The sequence below is a fragment of the Bubalus kerabau genome, chromosome 15 (assembly GCF_029407905.1).
Source record: "Bubalus kerabau isolate K-KA32 ecotype Philippines breed swamp buffalo chromosome 15, PCC_UOA_SB_1v2, whole genome shotgun sequence".
Taxonomy (NCBI): Eukaryota; Metazoa; Chordata; class Mammalia; order Artiodactyla; family Bovidae; genus Bubalus; species Bubalus kerabau.
The window spans coordinates 13,849,580-13,865,078 of record NC_073638.1 but is presented as its reverse complement, the minus strand read 5'-3'; the positions used below and the strand labels follow the sequence as shown (position 1 = coordinate 13,865,078).

Sequence of the window (15,499 nt, the reverse complement as noted above, 5' to 3'; positions counted from 1 at the left end):
TGATAAAATAATACAGTATGTCATAATACCTACTAGAGTTAATTCTAATTTTTCAACATTCTGTTTTCTTCTCGACTACTTGCTTTTGGCCCCCTGATCCATGCTAATTTTCATTTCCTGACAGCCTGTCTCTTTGCACTTCTTTTGGTGTAATCATGTACAAAAGTCTCTTGTACTCTCCAAACACCTACTGAAGAAGCTTGCTTGGTTGCAGTGACCTCAGACATCAGCAAAACTACTTATCAGCATTTCCTGAGCAACAGTCAGAATACTGTTCTAACAAGAAAAATGTTTCAAGTCAACAAGAGGCATGACCTAGGAACTGAGTCAGCTGCCATTAAAAGTCCTTAAAGTCATTAGTGCTTTCATTTTTATAAATTAAGTGAATGCTATTTATAAGAATAGATAAAATATTTTTAACTTTCAGTTGGTACGTTCACTCTTCAGTTGGTTCAAACTTGTCTGTAGTGTCACATACAAGAAATGATGCTCCCAGAGTCTTCACAGATACTTTAGAGATCATTCTTTTGTTTTCCTTGGACTTCTTTTTTGACAAATCATTCATGATCTTCACCCTTCCCAATTGGCCATCACTTTTCCTATACTCTGCCCTATATCTTTTTGGACACCATATCTTCAACTTTCAACTGCAACTTCATATAGCTAATGATTATTTCCATATAACAGACAAATAAGAATAGAGATGCATGATTAAAAATTTCCATTTCATACTTTTTAAAAAGGTATGCACTCTTCACATGAAAAGTCAGCATCAGCATTCTCACAACTTTGTAAGTTCTACCTGTTTTGTTTACAATCATAATAGGGATAATATTGGAAAATTAATTGTAGAAAATATTAAATCTCTATGTAAGGACTTAATAAAATGAAACTTTTAATGTATATAATGAAGACCATTCCATGAACTACATAATAGATGAAGTGAGGTTCAACTTGACACTTGAAGAAACAAGGATCTGAAATTCACAAGGAACTAGACCCTACTAGAACAGCATTTTTAAGAATTAAAGATACAGAATACCCAGGGTCCATTTGTTCACTCTGAAACCATTTTACTTTATTATATTAAGGGAAAATTTAGAAGTGCAATTTAGAAGCAGTGCAGATGCCAAAATGTGACTTTAAACAATTTTTGGCAGAATTTGTCTCTCTGAGATCTTCTGATCCTAATACTTATAGGGGAAGAGTAATGGATAAAAATAAATAAAATACATCTTACTCATTTACCTGTAGACAAAATTGGACAGGAAAAAGAAAGAACATTATGACCTATGCAAACACATATCATGAAATTATTCCTGAATGTGAAGGATTGGAAGACTTTGCAGGCCTGAAATATATTTGTAAGGGCTACTTTGGAAAAGGGAGAAAAACCATTCCTCTACTTGGAATGGGTAAGCTATAGTCTGATTGTGATGCCAGAGAATTTAGTTGAACATAACTGAGGCTTCTTCCATGGCCCACTGATTTAGATAATGATGGCAGTAAAAAATGTTAGTGAAGATCATTTAATATTACAAAAGGATAATAAGCAGATCTGGGCAGGAATTCAGCAATAAATACACACAGATGTTAATCTAAATAGATTTTTAAAATACATGGTTTTCTAATAAACTGACAGGACATGAACAGCTCATTCACTTGATATTCATCTGATATAAAGGCATTGTTATATAACTTTCAAATACACTTAAAGTTAGGCTTGTGTTTTCTATGTACAGTAGATAAAAGTTTTATTAGACTGCAGAGTATTGTTTCATGGAAATTAAGATGAACATGTTTCACACAAGATATTTTGCCATGAAGCTATACATAAAATATATAAATAGGTCACATGATACAGAGAAACAAGACTTGTGATCTTCACATTTACAGGAATTTACAAAATCTTCTCTGAAGGAAATGTGTTAAAATTCAAACTTCTCCTCTTTAAAGTAATCCGCCAAATTGAGATATTCTTGAAGTTGATCATATTTCTGTGTATACAATAAAAAAGCTAGTTATTTTCCTCAAAGCAGTGAAGATAAACTAGGCCTCTTCAATCGACAGACACAAATAGGAACAAGTCTATCTCATGGCAATCATGAACAAATATCTTTTAATTATAAACAGGGACTCAATTTCAAATAAGCATTTCTAATTCATAGAAAGCATTGGTAAGAGATCAAAATGAACATTATTATTAACTTCATAACTGGTAAATTATAAGTTTTCTATTATCATATTTATAGTAGAAGTGTAACAACTTCAATAACTTATTCAACAAAAATTTGTTAAACACGTAACATATACCAAATACTTTGCTAATCCGCACACATGCTAAGTTGCTTCAGACATGTCTGACTCTTTGCAGCCCTATGGACTGTAGTCCGCCAGGCTCCTCCATCCATGGGATTCTCCAGGGAAGAATGCTGGAGTGGGTTGCCATGCCCTTTCCATTGCTTTCCCTGCCTCTAAGAACAGAGTTCACCAATGACAGCCAATAACAAGGGGCATAAAGAATATGGACACTGCTATGAGGGTTCGGAAGAAAGGTTATGGTTAGCTGAGGTGACCAGGAAGAGTGGCATTTGAGCTGTCCTAGGGAAAAAGACTTGGTAGGCAACGATCTGGTGGAGAGTTTTATCTAGGAGACAGAAATCCACAAAACAGTGACAAGACAAAAAGTACAGGGTTTGACTGCAGTCTGAGGTTTTCCAGGGGATCTGAGAGAGAAGACTGAACCAAAGAGGTGGTCAGAGAATAAAAAGTATGAAAGATTAGGTTACAGAGTTTAGCAATAATGTGACAGGCAATGGAAAGCTGACAAAGGTGTTCAGTTCAGTCGCTCAGTTGTGTCCGATTCTTTGTGACCCCATGAAAGTGTTAGGGCAGGAAACTGACACAATCTGAGATGTGTGTGTGTGTGTATATATATATATATATACACACACACACACATATATGTATATATATATATTTTTTTAAGGTAAAACATCCAGTCTAGACTGGTTTGGCAGCTAGTTATGAGTCTACTGTAATAATTTAGGTAATGAAGGCCTAAATCTGAGTGACAGCAATGAAGATGGGAGAGTAAAGACCAGGGCCGGACAAGAGGAGAGAGGAGCTGGGACGGTTTGGAGATTTCAAGGTTGACAGAGTTTAAGTGCTTCCTTCCGCTGGGGAGATGAACTGACCTAACGGTTTCTTAGCTCTCCTTATGAGCTCTGCTTCTGCTTCCAATAAAACGAGAGACGGTGTTGACAGCTCTGACGTTTATGGTGATAGGGACTGAAACCTGATGTCCCTATTGACATACTTTTTTCACTTCCTGGTCTTCTGTGTTCACTACCCCATACCAACAATCCTGTCTTCCACTTCCCTGGAAATCCCACCATCAAAGGTACCCTCAAAGAAAAATCGTTTGTCAGCATTTGCCAGTGGCATATGACATTCTGTTCTTCACTTCTAATTTAGAATGAGGCATGTTTTACTATTACAGTTATTATATATTTTATCATAATTTTCTTATCATTCCTTCTTTTCTTACACTTGAGTTGCTCCTATCCTTTTAATATCGTTAGGTTAAAATCAGATCTCCTAGTTAAACTGTTAGGAGGAAGAATAAGAAGAATGAAGTCAGTCTAGTTGGCAGGTCTTTGGGAAGAAATTCTGAGAGATCCCAAGATAATGGAAGAAAAATGCTTGGAGGAAGAAGAGGCAGGTAAGGGAAAAAGCAAGGTGTGAAACACAAGCTGGGGGAGAGAAGAGGCTCACATGATAACTGAAAGCTAAGAGCAGAAAGTGCCATGTACGGGCCACTCAAGGAGCACAGAGCCCAGGTTCTAAAGATTTAGGGTCGCTGTGGCCAAGAAGAAGGCATGCATCACAGGAACACAGGCAGTGCTGCTACTCGAAGGCAAACACACTTTGATGGGGAGGCGGAGTGATGTGGAGAAATGTCAGGGCACCTGATAAATTCTGCACTTTAATCATAGCACAGAAAGTTGCCTATGGGTTTACACTGGCTAATAAACTTCTTTGGTTTCTAGGAAATATTTTGAGAATATCTATTGACAAATATTTTTAAAGTAGGAGGGCTTTCAAAAAGAGAATGAAGTTGTTTGGTATTTTATGTGAAAAAATATGCATGTTGTCCTAAATATGCACCATCCTGAAATACTTTCAATGCCCAATGCTGTGTTATTTTTTTAAGCATAGTGTGACGCTTGGCTTTCTTAAGAATCTTTTTCTTCTTGCAGGTCCCTTCTGTTGTCACAAACTTTGTTAAGCTTTCTCTAAGGTACATGATTTGGAAATGCTTTTACTTCTTTCTGTAAGAAGTTTAATGTTCTTTCCCATATATAAAATTATTATATAGTATGTACAATACAACAGTAATTTTGCTAAGCCTAGTACATAATTCTTTTAATTGGTATCCCAAAAGGTCTTTCAACTCCACTAGAGGGTTGGTAACACTTCGATGCATCAATAAAAGCACTTAAGAATTTCATGTCACTGAGGAAAACAAAGTTGGGACTTACTGGATAAGTGATGGCTCTTCCCCATGGCAAAAGAAAAAGCACAGAGAAGGATAGGGAGGAAAGAACTGTGAGTGAGTGAGAGAAGTGGAAGCAAAGTAAAAGAAACAAAGCTGAAGAGAGTAAAATGAAACTAGACGACTGAAGGGTCAAGATGTGGCGAGCAGGCAAGGAGACCCCCGGCTGGTGGTTTGTGGTGGGTGGGTAACTGTCAAAAGGGAATCCGACCTTGATGTCCTCCTCCAGCTCAGGACACCCCTGTGGGACATGCCATGTCCTAAGAAGTTCTGTTTTGTCTGTTCTCGTGTTCTTTCCCTTGGCTCATACGTTTATTCTCTAAGCTCTCTTTTTATTTTCCTGTTTTACAAATTTCCGTATGATATAAATAACCCAGGCTTTTTTTTTTTTTTAAGATTAAATATACGGTTGATCTGAGTATCAACTCCTGTCTGAGTTGATACCTGAAAATCTCCTATCTGTTCTCTCTTACACAGGCATGTAGCTGGACTTGCTTTAGAAGACTGCAATGTTAGCATCCTTGCATTCTTTCCATGTACCATAACAATTCTAAAAGCTCTGTGAGCAGACCAGAGCTTACGAGCTGCCAGCAGATCTTCGGGAATCCAGTGCACTCTTCAAAATCCCCACTTTATCCTTAATATCAAATTTAGTGATCAACAGGATATGGGGGAATCAAAATCAGTGCCGTGGCCTGAAACCTCTGCCTTCCCCTTCATCTTCAGTTACAGTGCTCACTGCTCAGTCCCATGTCCTCAGGAAGAGGATGTGGGTGTATTAGAACTGGCAGCCAAGGTCCTTTCCTCAGATTGGCACCAGGGCTTCTTCACTCTCAGGTCTCAAGAACTGTTCTAAAGATAGGAAGCAGACAAGCAGAAGTGAGTCCTAAACTTTGTCGAAGAAAATAAGGGGACTTAATATATATGTAAGGAAAACCACACATACATAAAAGTGAAAGGACAGACGTCCTTCATTAAAGGACTGTATTACTGCTGATTAAAATGTATCTGATGAGCTAAGTGAACACTGAGAACATCAGGGCACTTCTTCAGGGTACGACAATGATGAGCATGAAAGGAATGGGTGGAAGAAGAGAAAATACAAAGACAGGGAGAGAAGGAGAGGTTCTCTTTTAAAAGTCACTGTCTTCTATTCTCATAATTCATATCCTTTTGCTGATCAGTAGTAGGCTGCAGAACCTACTGAATGAAATTGTTCTTCTTTATTCACCTTACCTCCTTAATCCAGCCACTGTTTTCTGACTGATGGAAAATTCTTTCCACTGTTTCTTTAACCTCTTCATCCTCAACCTCTTCTGTCTTTGCAATGGAGCAACACTCTTGGTACAGCTCGAATTTAAAATGTTTCAGTTTATGGTAAATTCTGGTTCGCTCAGCACAAATTCTGCCAACAGTAAACACCTAAATCAAGAAATAAACATCATCTGGTATATGAAATGAATATATAGTAGTGAAAGTACAGCCTTTCTGGTTTTCAGATTTTCTTTAAAATAGAATCCATGCATTATTTTTCAAAATTTTTATACAATAATTCCTTTACCTTCTTTTATTTATACAACCAAGTTAACAAAAAACCGAGCAACTGCTATGTTTCAAGTACTGAGTTAAGCACTGGAGATACAGAAATAAAATATGTGCCTCCTATATCAGGGGAATTTACACTGCTGGGAGAAAAAAACAAGTGATTATAAAACAACGTGCCAAATGCAATGCACAAGAGGCAATCAAGGTACCAAGAAGGGACAATTAACACAATCCAGAAAAAAGAACAGTTCTAAATTAGGTGATGTGTGAACTAAGTCTTTAGAAAACAGTTAGTCAAGTTTGGGAAAGAGGATAAAGATGGCTTGTAAGGCAAAAGGACAGCCATACCCCAAAGCAAGAAAAGCATGCAAGCTACTATACATACAGTTACTGAGGTAAAAATGCCTGAATTATGATCATTTTCTATCTTATAAACCAGCAACCCCTAACATTTATGGCACTGGAAACCAGGTTCATGAAAAACATTTCCGCCCCCCAGACCTGGACAGGGGAACGATTTTGGGATAGAACTTTATTTCTATCATTATTACATCAGCTCCACCTCAGATTATCAGGCATTAGGTTCTGGAGGTTGGGAACTCCTGTTACAAACATGTAAACTCAAACAGGCTCTCATACCAATATTAAAAATAGAGCACTTTTAACCAAATATTTTTTTTTCCAAAATATTCTGCAAAGTAAAAAATAACTGTGTTTAGTTATATTTTTTATCTTAATTAATGTGTGCTAAGTCACTTGTTTCTGACCTTTTGTGACCCCATGGACTGTAACCCTCCAGGCTCCTGTCCATGGGATTAAGAATACTGGAGTGGGCTGCCATTGCCTTCTCCAGGGATCTTGCCTACCCAGGGATTGAACCTGCATCTCCTACCTCTCCTGCACTGGCAGGTGGGTTCTTTACCACTAGTGCCACCTGCAAAGCCCTAATACTGGAGTGGGTTGCCATGTCCTCCTCGAGGGGATCTCCCCAACAAAGGGATCGAACTCAGGTCTCCCACATTACAGGCAGATTCTTTACTGTCTGAACCACCAGCGAAGCCCAAGAATACTGGAGTGGGTAGCCTACCCCTTCTCCAGGGGATCTTTCCAACCAAGGAATCAAACTGGGGTCTCCTGCATTGGAGGTGGATTCTTTACCAGGTGAGCCACCAGGGAAGCCCCTTAATTAATGAGTCTGATGTAATTATAAACATTAATATTTTATTATTAGCAAACTGTAAAGATTTTTATTTCTATGTTTATGTGGACTTCTAGGATCTTATGATTAAGAATACTCTTCTTGTGAACTCAACCATCCCTTCTCTTTTAGAGTGTTTTAAATGTGTGCTTTGTTATACACACCTACAGCTAAAATTGGAAAACAGTGTCACTGCACTGACCTCATTAAATGTAACTGTACCCACATTATTTCACTCACTGTAGAAAATGCATCAGAAAGGACTTCAAATTTTATAACATGACCAATCTTATTCTCATGGAGTAACCTCAGGAAATAGACAAAGTTCCTCCTAATTTATGTTATTTGTCTTTGTGTCTACATACATGATGGGTTATGCTTTCGTGAATTCAGTAAGAGTGATATAGTTACGTTATTGACCTATGCAACTTGTACTCTATCTGGCAAAGAACTGTGCTGTTTTTCTGAAGTCACACTGTAGGGATCACACAGGTGATGAGTTAAATAAACAATACAAAAGTATATTGGCAAAAATGAATAAAAGTTAAATATGATGGTCAGTAACAGCTTTGATGCATCGTCTTGTAAAGATGGCATTTGGGATATTTTCTAACGTTTTTTAAAATTTCAAAATGCTGATGAAAAGCACATCCATATTTCTGTTTATGATTTGGGAAAATCTGTTTTTCAGATCATCAGAAACAATCAGGTATTACTGTTCATGGCTTGCTTACTGTAAGCATTGTTCCCATTGAAACATTATCATCAAACCAGTCATATAAATTACAGTTCAGTTGCCAATACCTCCCACTTTAAATAAAAAGATAATACAACAGTTGCAGTGAACTCTATGGGGAAGTTCTTTTCTACCATTCAAGTAGATGATGCAGGAGAACTCTCTTATGGCTGGTCTAGATAAGATATGGTAGAAGAATAACACAATTTTTTGTTTTTATTACATTGTATTCTGTATTTCCACAAAACAAGAATTTGTATAAAGATTTTGAGTTGGAACAAAAGGAAAGGAGAAGTGTTTAAGATTTTCTATTTTAATTTCTTTTTCCAGTATGAAACAAAACTATCTACTGAGAATCCTTTTCATTTCTAATTCCTACCCTCTTGGTGTCTACCTTACACTTAGTTTAGTGACACTGGAGGTCAATAAACCCAAAATTACCTTTAGAATATTCTCATACTATTTTTTTCCCCCAAATGTGAGCACATTTTATATGGAAGAGCCTAAATCATTGTTATTAAGGCTTCATAAAAAGCAGTAAATATACACAGTAAATGTACATAGTTGTTGCATACACTGCAAGTGGACCTCTCCTTTCACCCCTTCCCTGTTTTAGTGTATTGTTACAGCCAACTATACCTTATGAATTAATGTTTATACAACACAGCTTATACTGTAGCATTCTATTTACATGAAGTTCTAAAAACAAGTAAATCAAATCTATACTGCTAGAATAGTGTCCTTAAATGTCCAGAAATGTATTTAGACAGTACTTTTAATTAACTAATTGCATTTCTAAACATTAAGGACACTACTTGGGGGAAGTTATCTGGGGGCTCTGTGGTTAGGACTCAGTGCTTTCACTGCTAAGGGCCCAAGTTCAGTCTCTGGTTGGGGAACTAAGATCCCACAAGCCACACAGTTTAGCCAAAAGAAAAAGAAAAAAAAAAAATAGAGACGCTATTCTAACAAGATAGACAATATTTTAAAAAATTGCCAGAGAAAAAGAGAAATGGTAAGTTCTGTGATGATTATCTCAAAGCAGATAAGTTAAGTGATATAGAAATGATCCTTAATCCACTGTGTAGGGTTAGTATAGTTCTATGAACTGATAAATCTGAAGATAACTGAGTCGTCTCAGTTATCAGTGTGAACTAGGGGCCTGACATAGCCAAAGATTAATCAGAAACAAAGCTAAAAATTGTCATCAAATTTTCCTAAAGCAGAAGATGGTGACTGCAAAGCAACAGAAATAATCTGATCTGTAATTTATTAGACATAACATGTAGAAATGTAAATCAACACTGTTTAACAAACTAAAGCAAGGAAATACAATGAAACATGCATTATGCACATTTTAAACATGTTTTTAACACTGTGGGTAGCTTTTTGAGGTATTCCTTTAGGCCCTCATATACAGAGAAGCAACCAGTTACTTAAGGAAATTAAAGTATGGAGAAGAAAGAGAAAAGATCTTCAAGGAATGAGGGATGGTAAGAAGTCTATTGTCTATTTCCAGGTCTCTAAGAACACTGGGCTTCCCTGGTGGCACAGACGTAAAGAATCTGCCCACAATGCAGGAGACCTGGGTTCAATCTCTGGGTTGGGAAGATCCCCTGGAGGAGGGCATGGAAACCCACTCCAGCATTCTTGCCTGGAGAATCCCATGGACAGAGGTGCCTGGCGGGCTACAGTCCACGGGGTCACAAAGAGTCAGACACGACTAACAAAGCACAGCTAAAAACATTAAGTGCAACAAGCTGAGTTAAGGGATTCTATTCCCTCTCAGCCTGTTCTTTGCATGGATGCATTACACGTGGTTAGGCTTCCTTTGGTGGCTCAGATGGTAAGAATCTGCCTGAGTGCAGGAGAACTGGGTTCAATCCATGGGTTGGGAAGATCCTCTGAAGAAGGGAATGGCTAACCCACTCCAGTATTCTTGCCTGGAGGATTCCATGGACAGAGAAGCCATCCAGTCCACGGGGTCGCAAAGAGTCGGAGTCAGTTGAATGACTAACACTTTCACTTTTCACCTTTTTTATTACACATGGCCATCTGCCTGAAACTTAATGCCTCTTCTCACTGGATCTTAAGTGTCTTGAGGAGTCTGGACAGACTCTGGGCAAAACTGAAAAACTTGTTAGTCCTCCTAACTGCCTTTCAGATCTCAAGTCTCTTTCTTCCAGGTGATTTCCTTCTCCTCTAATGCCCTCAGATATCACCACAAGCTGGTGGTCCAGAGCTCTGATCTCAGTACTCTATCCAAGACTGTTGTAGCTAAAACTATAGCCACTCCTCACTATCCTCAGGGGTTGGTTCCAGGACCCTCCCTGATAGCAAAATCTACAGATGCCAGAGTTTTACATTTGGGTTTCTCTATCTGCAGATTAAACCAACCACAGGTGTAAAAATAGTATAGTTAAACCATGAACAACATAGGTTTGAACTGCATGGACCCATGTAGACATGGAGTTTTTAAAAATAAATATACAGTTGGTCCTCTGTATCAGTGGATGAGGAATCTACAGAGGGAAGTCTAGAGGAAGCTCTCAATTTTAATATTTTTTGTACTTGTAAGTGTAATCATTTTACAAAGAGTAAAAAAATAAATAGAAGTAGTCTGCATCTGCATCTTTTTTTTCCTGTCTTCACACTGCACTGTTCTGCTCTTGTCTATCAAATACTTCATATATTTAAAATATTTTCTTCTGTTTTGTCTATTCATTCAAAATTAATAGTACCTTAAATATACAGTGATGGTTCTAGGCTCTGAAACACTGCTGATGTAGTCTAAGTTGAAGCACAGTTTTCCTTCAAACCTCATTACTGGGGTGAATTTGAAAGTGTTAGTCACTCATTTGTGTCTGACTCTGTGTGGCCCTATGGACTGTAGCCCTCCAGGCTCCTCTGTCTATGGGATTCTCCAGGCAAGAATACTGGAGTGAGTTGACATGCCCTCCTCCAGGGGATTGCCCAACCCAGGGATCAAACCCTGGTCTCCCACACTGCAGGCAGACCCTTTACCATCTATAGTGAAGTGAAGTCACTCAGTCGTGTCCGACTCTTTGCAATCCCATGGACTGTAGCCTACAACGCTCCTCCATCCATGGGATTTTCCAGGCAAGAGTACTGGAGTGGGTTGCCATCTTTAATTATTTGTTTGTAGATTGTCAATTTGGTAGGTGATCTGGCCTAAAATTTCCACTGGGGTCAAATTCTCCTTGGGACTCAAAAGGGATTTCTTCTTCCTCTGGCTCAGTTACCTCCCTTTTCATCCTTATCCCCTCTTGCTCACGCCCCTCACCCTCTCCTAGTTTGGGTGATGTACACTTAGACAATATGAACTGATTTTAGCACCTGACTGAATTTGGAGTGAATCTGATGTATAACACACATTTTTACATTAAAAAATGGCACACTCTTTCCCCGTGCTCTTTTTTCTTCTCCTGGTGCTTTCTCCATTTGTGAAAAGAAGTTAGGGTTAACTGTACAGGCTTATTTAGTGAAAATTTCTGATTTTTAAGAACTAAAATGAGAGGGGGAAAAAAATACCTGTTTATCGTGTGACATGAAGTCATCTGTTTCCATGGTCCTGGTGTCATACAGCTTTCCTGATAAATGCACTGAGTATTCACAGTGGCGATACAACCCACAAGCCTGGCACAAACAGTTCTCAGAATTCTTCAATTGGATATCTACACTAGAATAATTTTCTATTCGCTCCTGAAAATAATTTCAAAATGTAATGAAAGTTTAAAGGATAAGAAAGACAACAACAAAATCAAATATAAGAGCCCAACCAAATTAAAATTAAGAATAGGAATCATAATAATATAATAAGATGTAAGAGCAAAACACACTGGTATGTCTCAGTTTAGTATTGAGCACACAGTAGGTGTTTGACAAGATATATTTAAATTTTAAAAATGAATTATAATTTAGGCTGTTAAAAGAAAAGAAACCAGATGAATAAAGAAACTAGCTTCATTTCTCTCAAACTTGTAAGTTACTACTAAGGTTTTTATTTACTTCTTATCTCTCTTATCTCTTGATGTTGTAATTAGTTAAAATAGGAAAGAATGAGCAGAAAAAAAATTCAGGATAATATAATTAAAAGATCAATTCATTTAGGTTAATAAAAATCAAGAAAAAAAAAAGATCACATTGAGTCTCCATTGCATGAATTATATTTTCCACAAAATATCCCAGAAATAATTTAATTCTCCTGTAGTTGCTTACTAAAGTACTATGAAAACAAACAAGTTTGAACCAGAATTGCTAGGTTGCCAGTATTGCTATGGCCAGTCTAATAGCTGAGTTAGCAATGAATAAACAGAGAAAATATTTGGCATTCATAAATAAGCTTTATTAAGCTGTGAAATTACTTGTGCTTGAGCAGTTTTGCTTAGGCTCTAGGCCTGTGCTAGACACTCCTATTCTAATTAGTAGTGTGGATTAGCTTACCACAATATTTGAGCTGCACACAATGAGCATATTAACAGGGTCACTAATCTGCATTCTCTATCAGCCTGACAGTAATTAAGTATCCAGCAGAGTTTCCTTTTTACATTTATAATTCACAGCAACATTGCCTTGTACTTTTTATTGTTTCTCTTATTTCATGGTACTTCATGACATGTGTCACTATAGGCTGACATTCAGAGTAAATAGGTGACTAACCATCTTCCCTTCCTGCTTCTCTGGAATTCATAGCACATACTGAGATGCAAGTTCTATCAGCTTGGCTCCCTGAGTGACTACAATTAATAGAGCACCCCTATTGACTCACAGTGAACATACAAGTGAAAAATAAAATTTTGTTTAGTTAAGCTGTTGAGGTTTTCATTGTTGGTTTACTTTGTCACATTATTTATTTCTTGCAGCATAACCTATTTTGAACAAGATTGTACTGAATTAATTATCTATGTGTCTAAATTTTTAAGCTAATATTATCTTGTAACTTACAGTTATCATTTCAACATTGGGTTATCCAAATTCTGCATAACCTATCATAGTATGCAAAACATATTACAGCAGAATTGATGGGCTTTGAAGTCTGAGAAACCCTAAACCTAAGGTTTGTGCTTGGTTCAAACATTGGCCTGACCGATAACTAGCTGTGTAACCTTATGTTATTAAGTTTTTCTGGGTTACAATTTTCTCATTTCTAAAACAGAGGAACTAGTAGTACCTTTCTTTGGGGGTTACTCTGAAGATCAGATAAAATATTTTACTTTGCATATAAATTACCTGGCAAAATTAAATGATCAATATGCTACTTTTATTTCTATTAAAGACAATGATATATATTATACCATATCTTAAGAGCTGTGCCATGTACTTTACCTTAAAAATTAGTAAATATTTCCCTTTAAAGTGGGTAAGTATTTTCTCTATCTGAGGAAGAAACTGGAATTCATGGAAGTTAAAATCACTCAAAGTCAAAAAGAAATACATAAACTCAAGTGACTGAAAGTTATTTAGTCATGTCCAACTCTTTGTGATCCCATGGACTATCCAGTCCATGGAATTCTCTAGGTCAGAATACTGGAGTGGGTAGCATTTCCCTTCTCCAGGGGATCTTCCCAACCCAGGGATCGAACCCAGGTCTCCCACATTGCAAGCAGATTCTTTACCAGCTAAGCTACCAGGGAAGCCCCCTAAACTCAATCTATCCTCCAAACTGAAGTCTTCTCTTTTTTTTCTTTTGTAATCCCATAACTGTTCCTTAAACCTAAACCATCTGTAGCTAATTTATCTTCAAGTAATACAAGGCTGAACAGGCATTGCTGCTGCTGCTGCTAAGTCACTTCAGTCGTGTCCGACTCTGTGCAACCCCACAGACGGCAGCCCACCAGGCTCCCCCATCCCTGGGATTCTCCAGGCAAGAACACTGGTATGGGTTGCCATTTCCTTCTCCAATGCATAGCAGCAGCAGGCATTGGATGAAGCCAAATCTCCTGACACAAAACGAGGTAGAGTAGCTAATGATTTAGGTGCTAGAAAGACTGACTATATGGAATTTGAACTTCTACTATCTTGCCTTTTTCTTCTTGCTAATTATTAAAAGATAAAAAGTTAGAAGTAGGGAGGAAAAAAAATCTTGTACATCATACAGGACATCCTCTACTATTAGCGATCATAAAATAGAAATCTAGGGGGATAACATGGAATCAATTAGATCTTATAAATTAAAAAGAATCTTCTCCCAAATTGGTAGAATTACAAAATCTTAAGGTGGAGAAGGAGGTCAAAGACCACGTAGGTCAGGGCTTCTCTATTATGGGAACCAATATCCTAGAAGATAATAATAGGTATTTTATGAAAAGAAGCCTCATAGTATAACACAAATTTGGAAAGTATTATATTCTATATTGTGTTCTTGACGATTTACAATATAAATTCACACATAATGCTTCTTGAATAGCCCTCTAGCAGTTAAGTTAAACCTACTGTTTCTCAACCTTCTTTAACAATGGAGCTCTTTTTTACTGCAACAGTTAACATCCTGTGAGACAATTTCCTCATTTTACCAGATGGGTTAAGCCCTAGAGATGTTTTAAAATTATCATTTATAACTGCTTAATTATTGGATAGATATAACAAGTGGGAATGATTAAAACAATTATAGCCTTAGAAGAGACAAGAAACAAGCTGATTATCTAACAAAGAAAAATGCTAATAATTTAGAAGATTAATTAAAGAAGTGTGACTGGTTACTGAAATTCCAAGAAGACTGTCACTCCTATCCTACCCCACCCTCAACCAGAGATTCAAAAACAAATAAAACTGTATACCTTGTATTTCTCTTTCCAACGACTTCTAGAGACTAAATTCTCTAGACGAGGCTGAACAAAGCGGTTATCCAAATAATAAAGAGAAGTCAACATATCTTGTGCATACGATTTCTGCCTGGTGCCATCTGTTCAGGGGAACAATCACAACAACAACAAAAACAATCACTTTGCCCTTATAAAATATTTAAATAATGGAACAGTTAAAGATTTCTTCCCATAGCTTTAAGCAGATACTTGGTTGGTTGATTAGAAACATTTTAAATAAAAAAAAAAAAACCAGTAAGGTTAAAGAAAATCATTCCATTAGAGTATTAGGGAATGGAAGAAACCACTCAGGCCCTCTAATTGTTCCCTGAACACCTCAAACTTATTCTTTCCTAAGGGTCTTTACACTTGCTGTGCTCTCTGCTAGATTCATGCGTTGCTTCCTCCCTCATTTCATTCAGGTTTCTGTTCAGAAGATTTCTGTTCAGAAGATAACACTTGGGGGACCTTTTTGAGCAATCTAACACAGACTTTTCTGTCCCATATACTCTTGGTCTCCTTATCCTGTTTTATAATTTTTCAAGAATGAATCCCTAGCTGACATGATATTATATCTTTGTTTACTTATTGTCTGTCTCTCCCAATAGACTTTAAGCAACACAAGGGCAAGATTCGTCTAT

General features: G+C 37.2%; 1 protein-coding gene across 7 annotated transcripts in view; it reads right to left on the bottom strand.

Annotated features, from left to right (window-relative positions):
• Positions 1 to 1,052: 1,052 nt before the first annotated feature.
• The window catches only part of CCDC82 (coiled-coil domain containing 82), a 32,169-nt gene continuing 17,722 nt past the window's right edge, over positions 1,053 to 15,499 (bottom strand). For 6 of the 7 annotated variants that reach the window (XM_055547717.1, XM_055547712.1, XM_055547711.1 and 3 more), the window contains exons 6-9: positions 14,835 to 14,959; positions 11,590 to 11,760; positions 5,795 to 5,980; positions 1,053 to 1,997 (exon numbers count right to left, since the gene is read on the bottom strand). In XM_055547717.1, coding sequence (XP_055403692.1) covers positions 1,929 to 1,997; positions 5,795 to 5,980; positions 11,590 to 11,760; positions 14,835 to 14,959 — 551 coding nt within the window. In that variant the 3' untranslated portion in view covers positions 1,053 to 1,928. The remainder of the gene's footprint in view (positions 1,998 to 5,794; positions 5,981 to 11,589; positions 11,761 to 14,834; positions 14,960 to 15,499) is intronic. The other variant, XM_055547718.1, reaches the window with a different exon arrangement.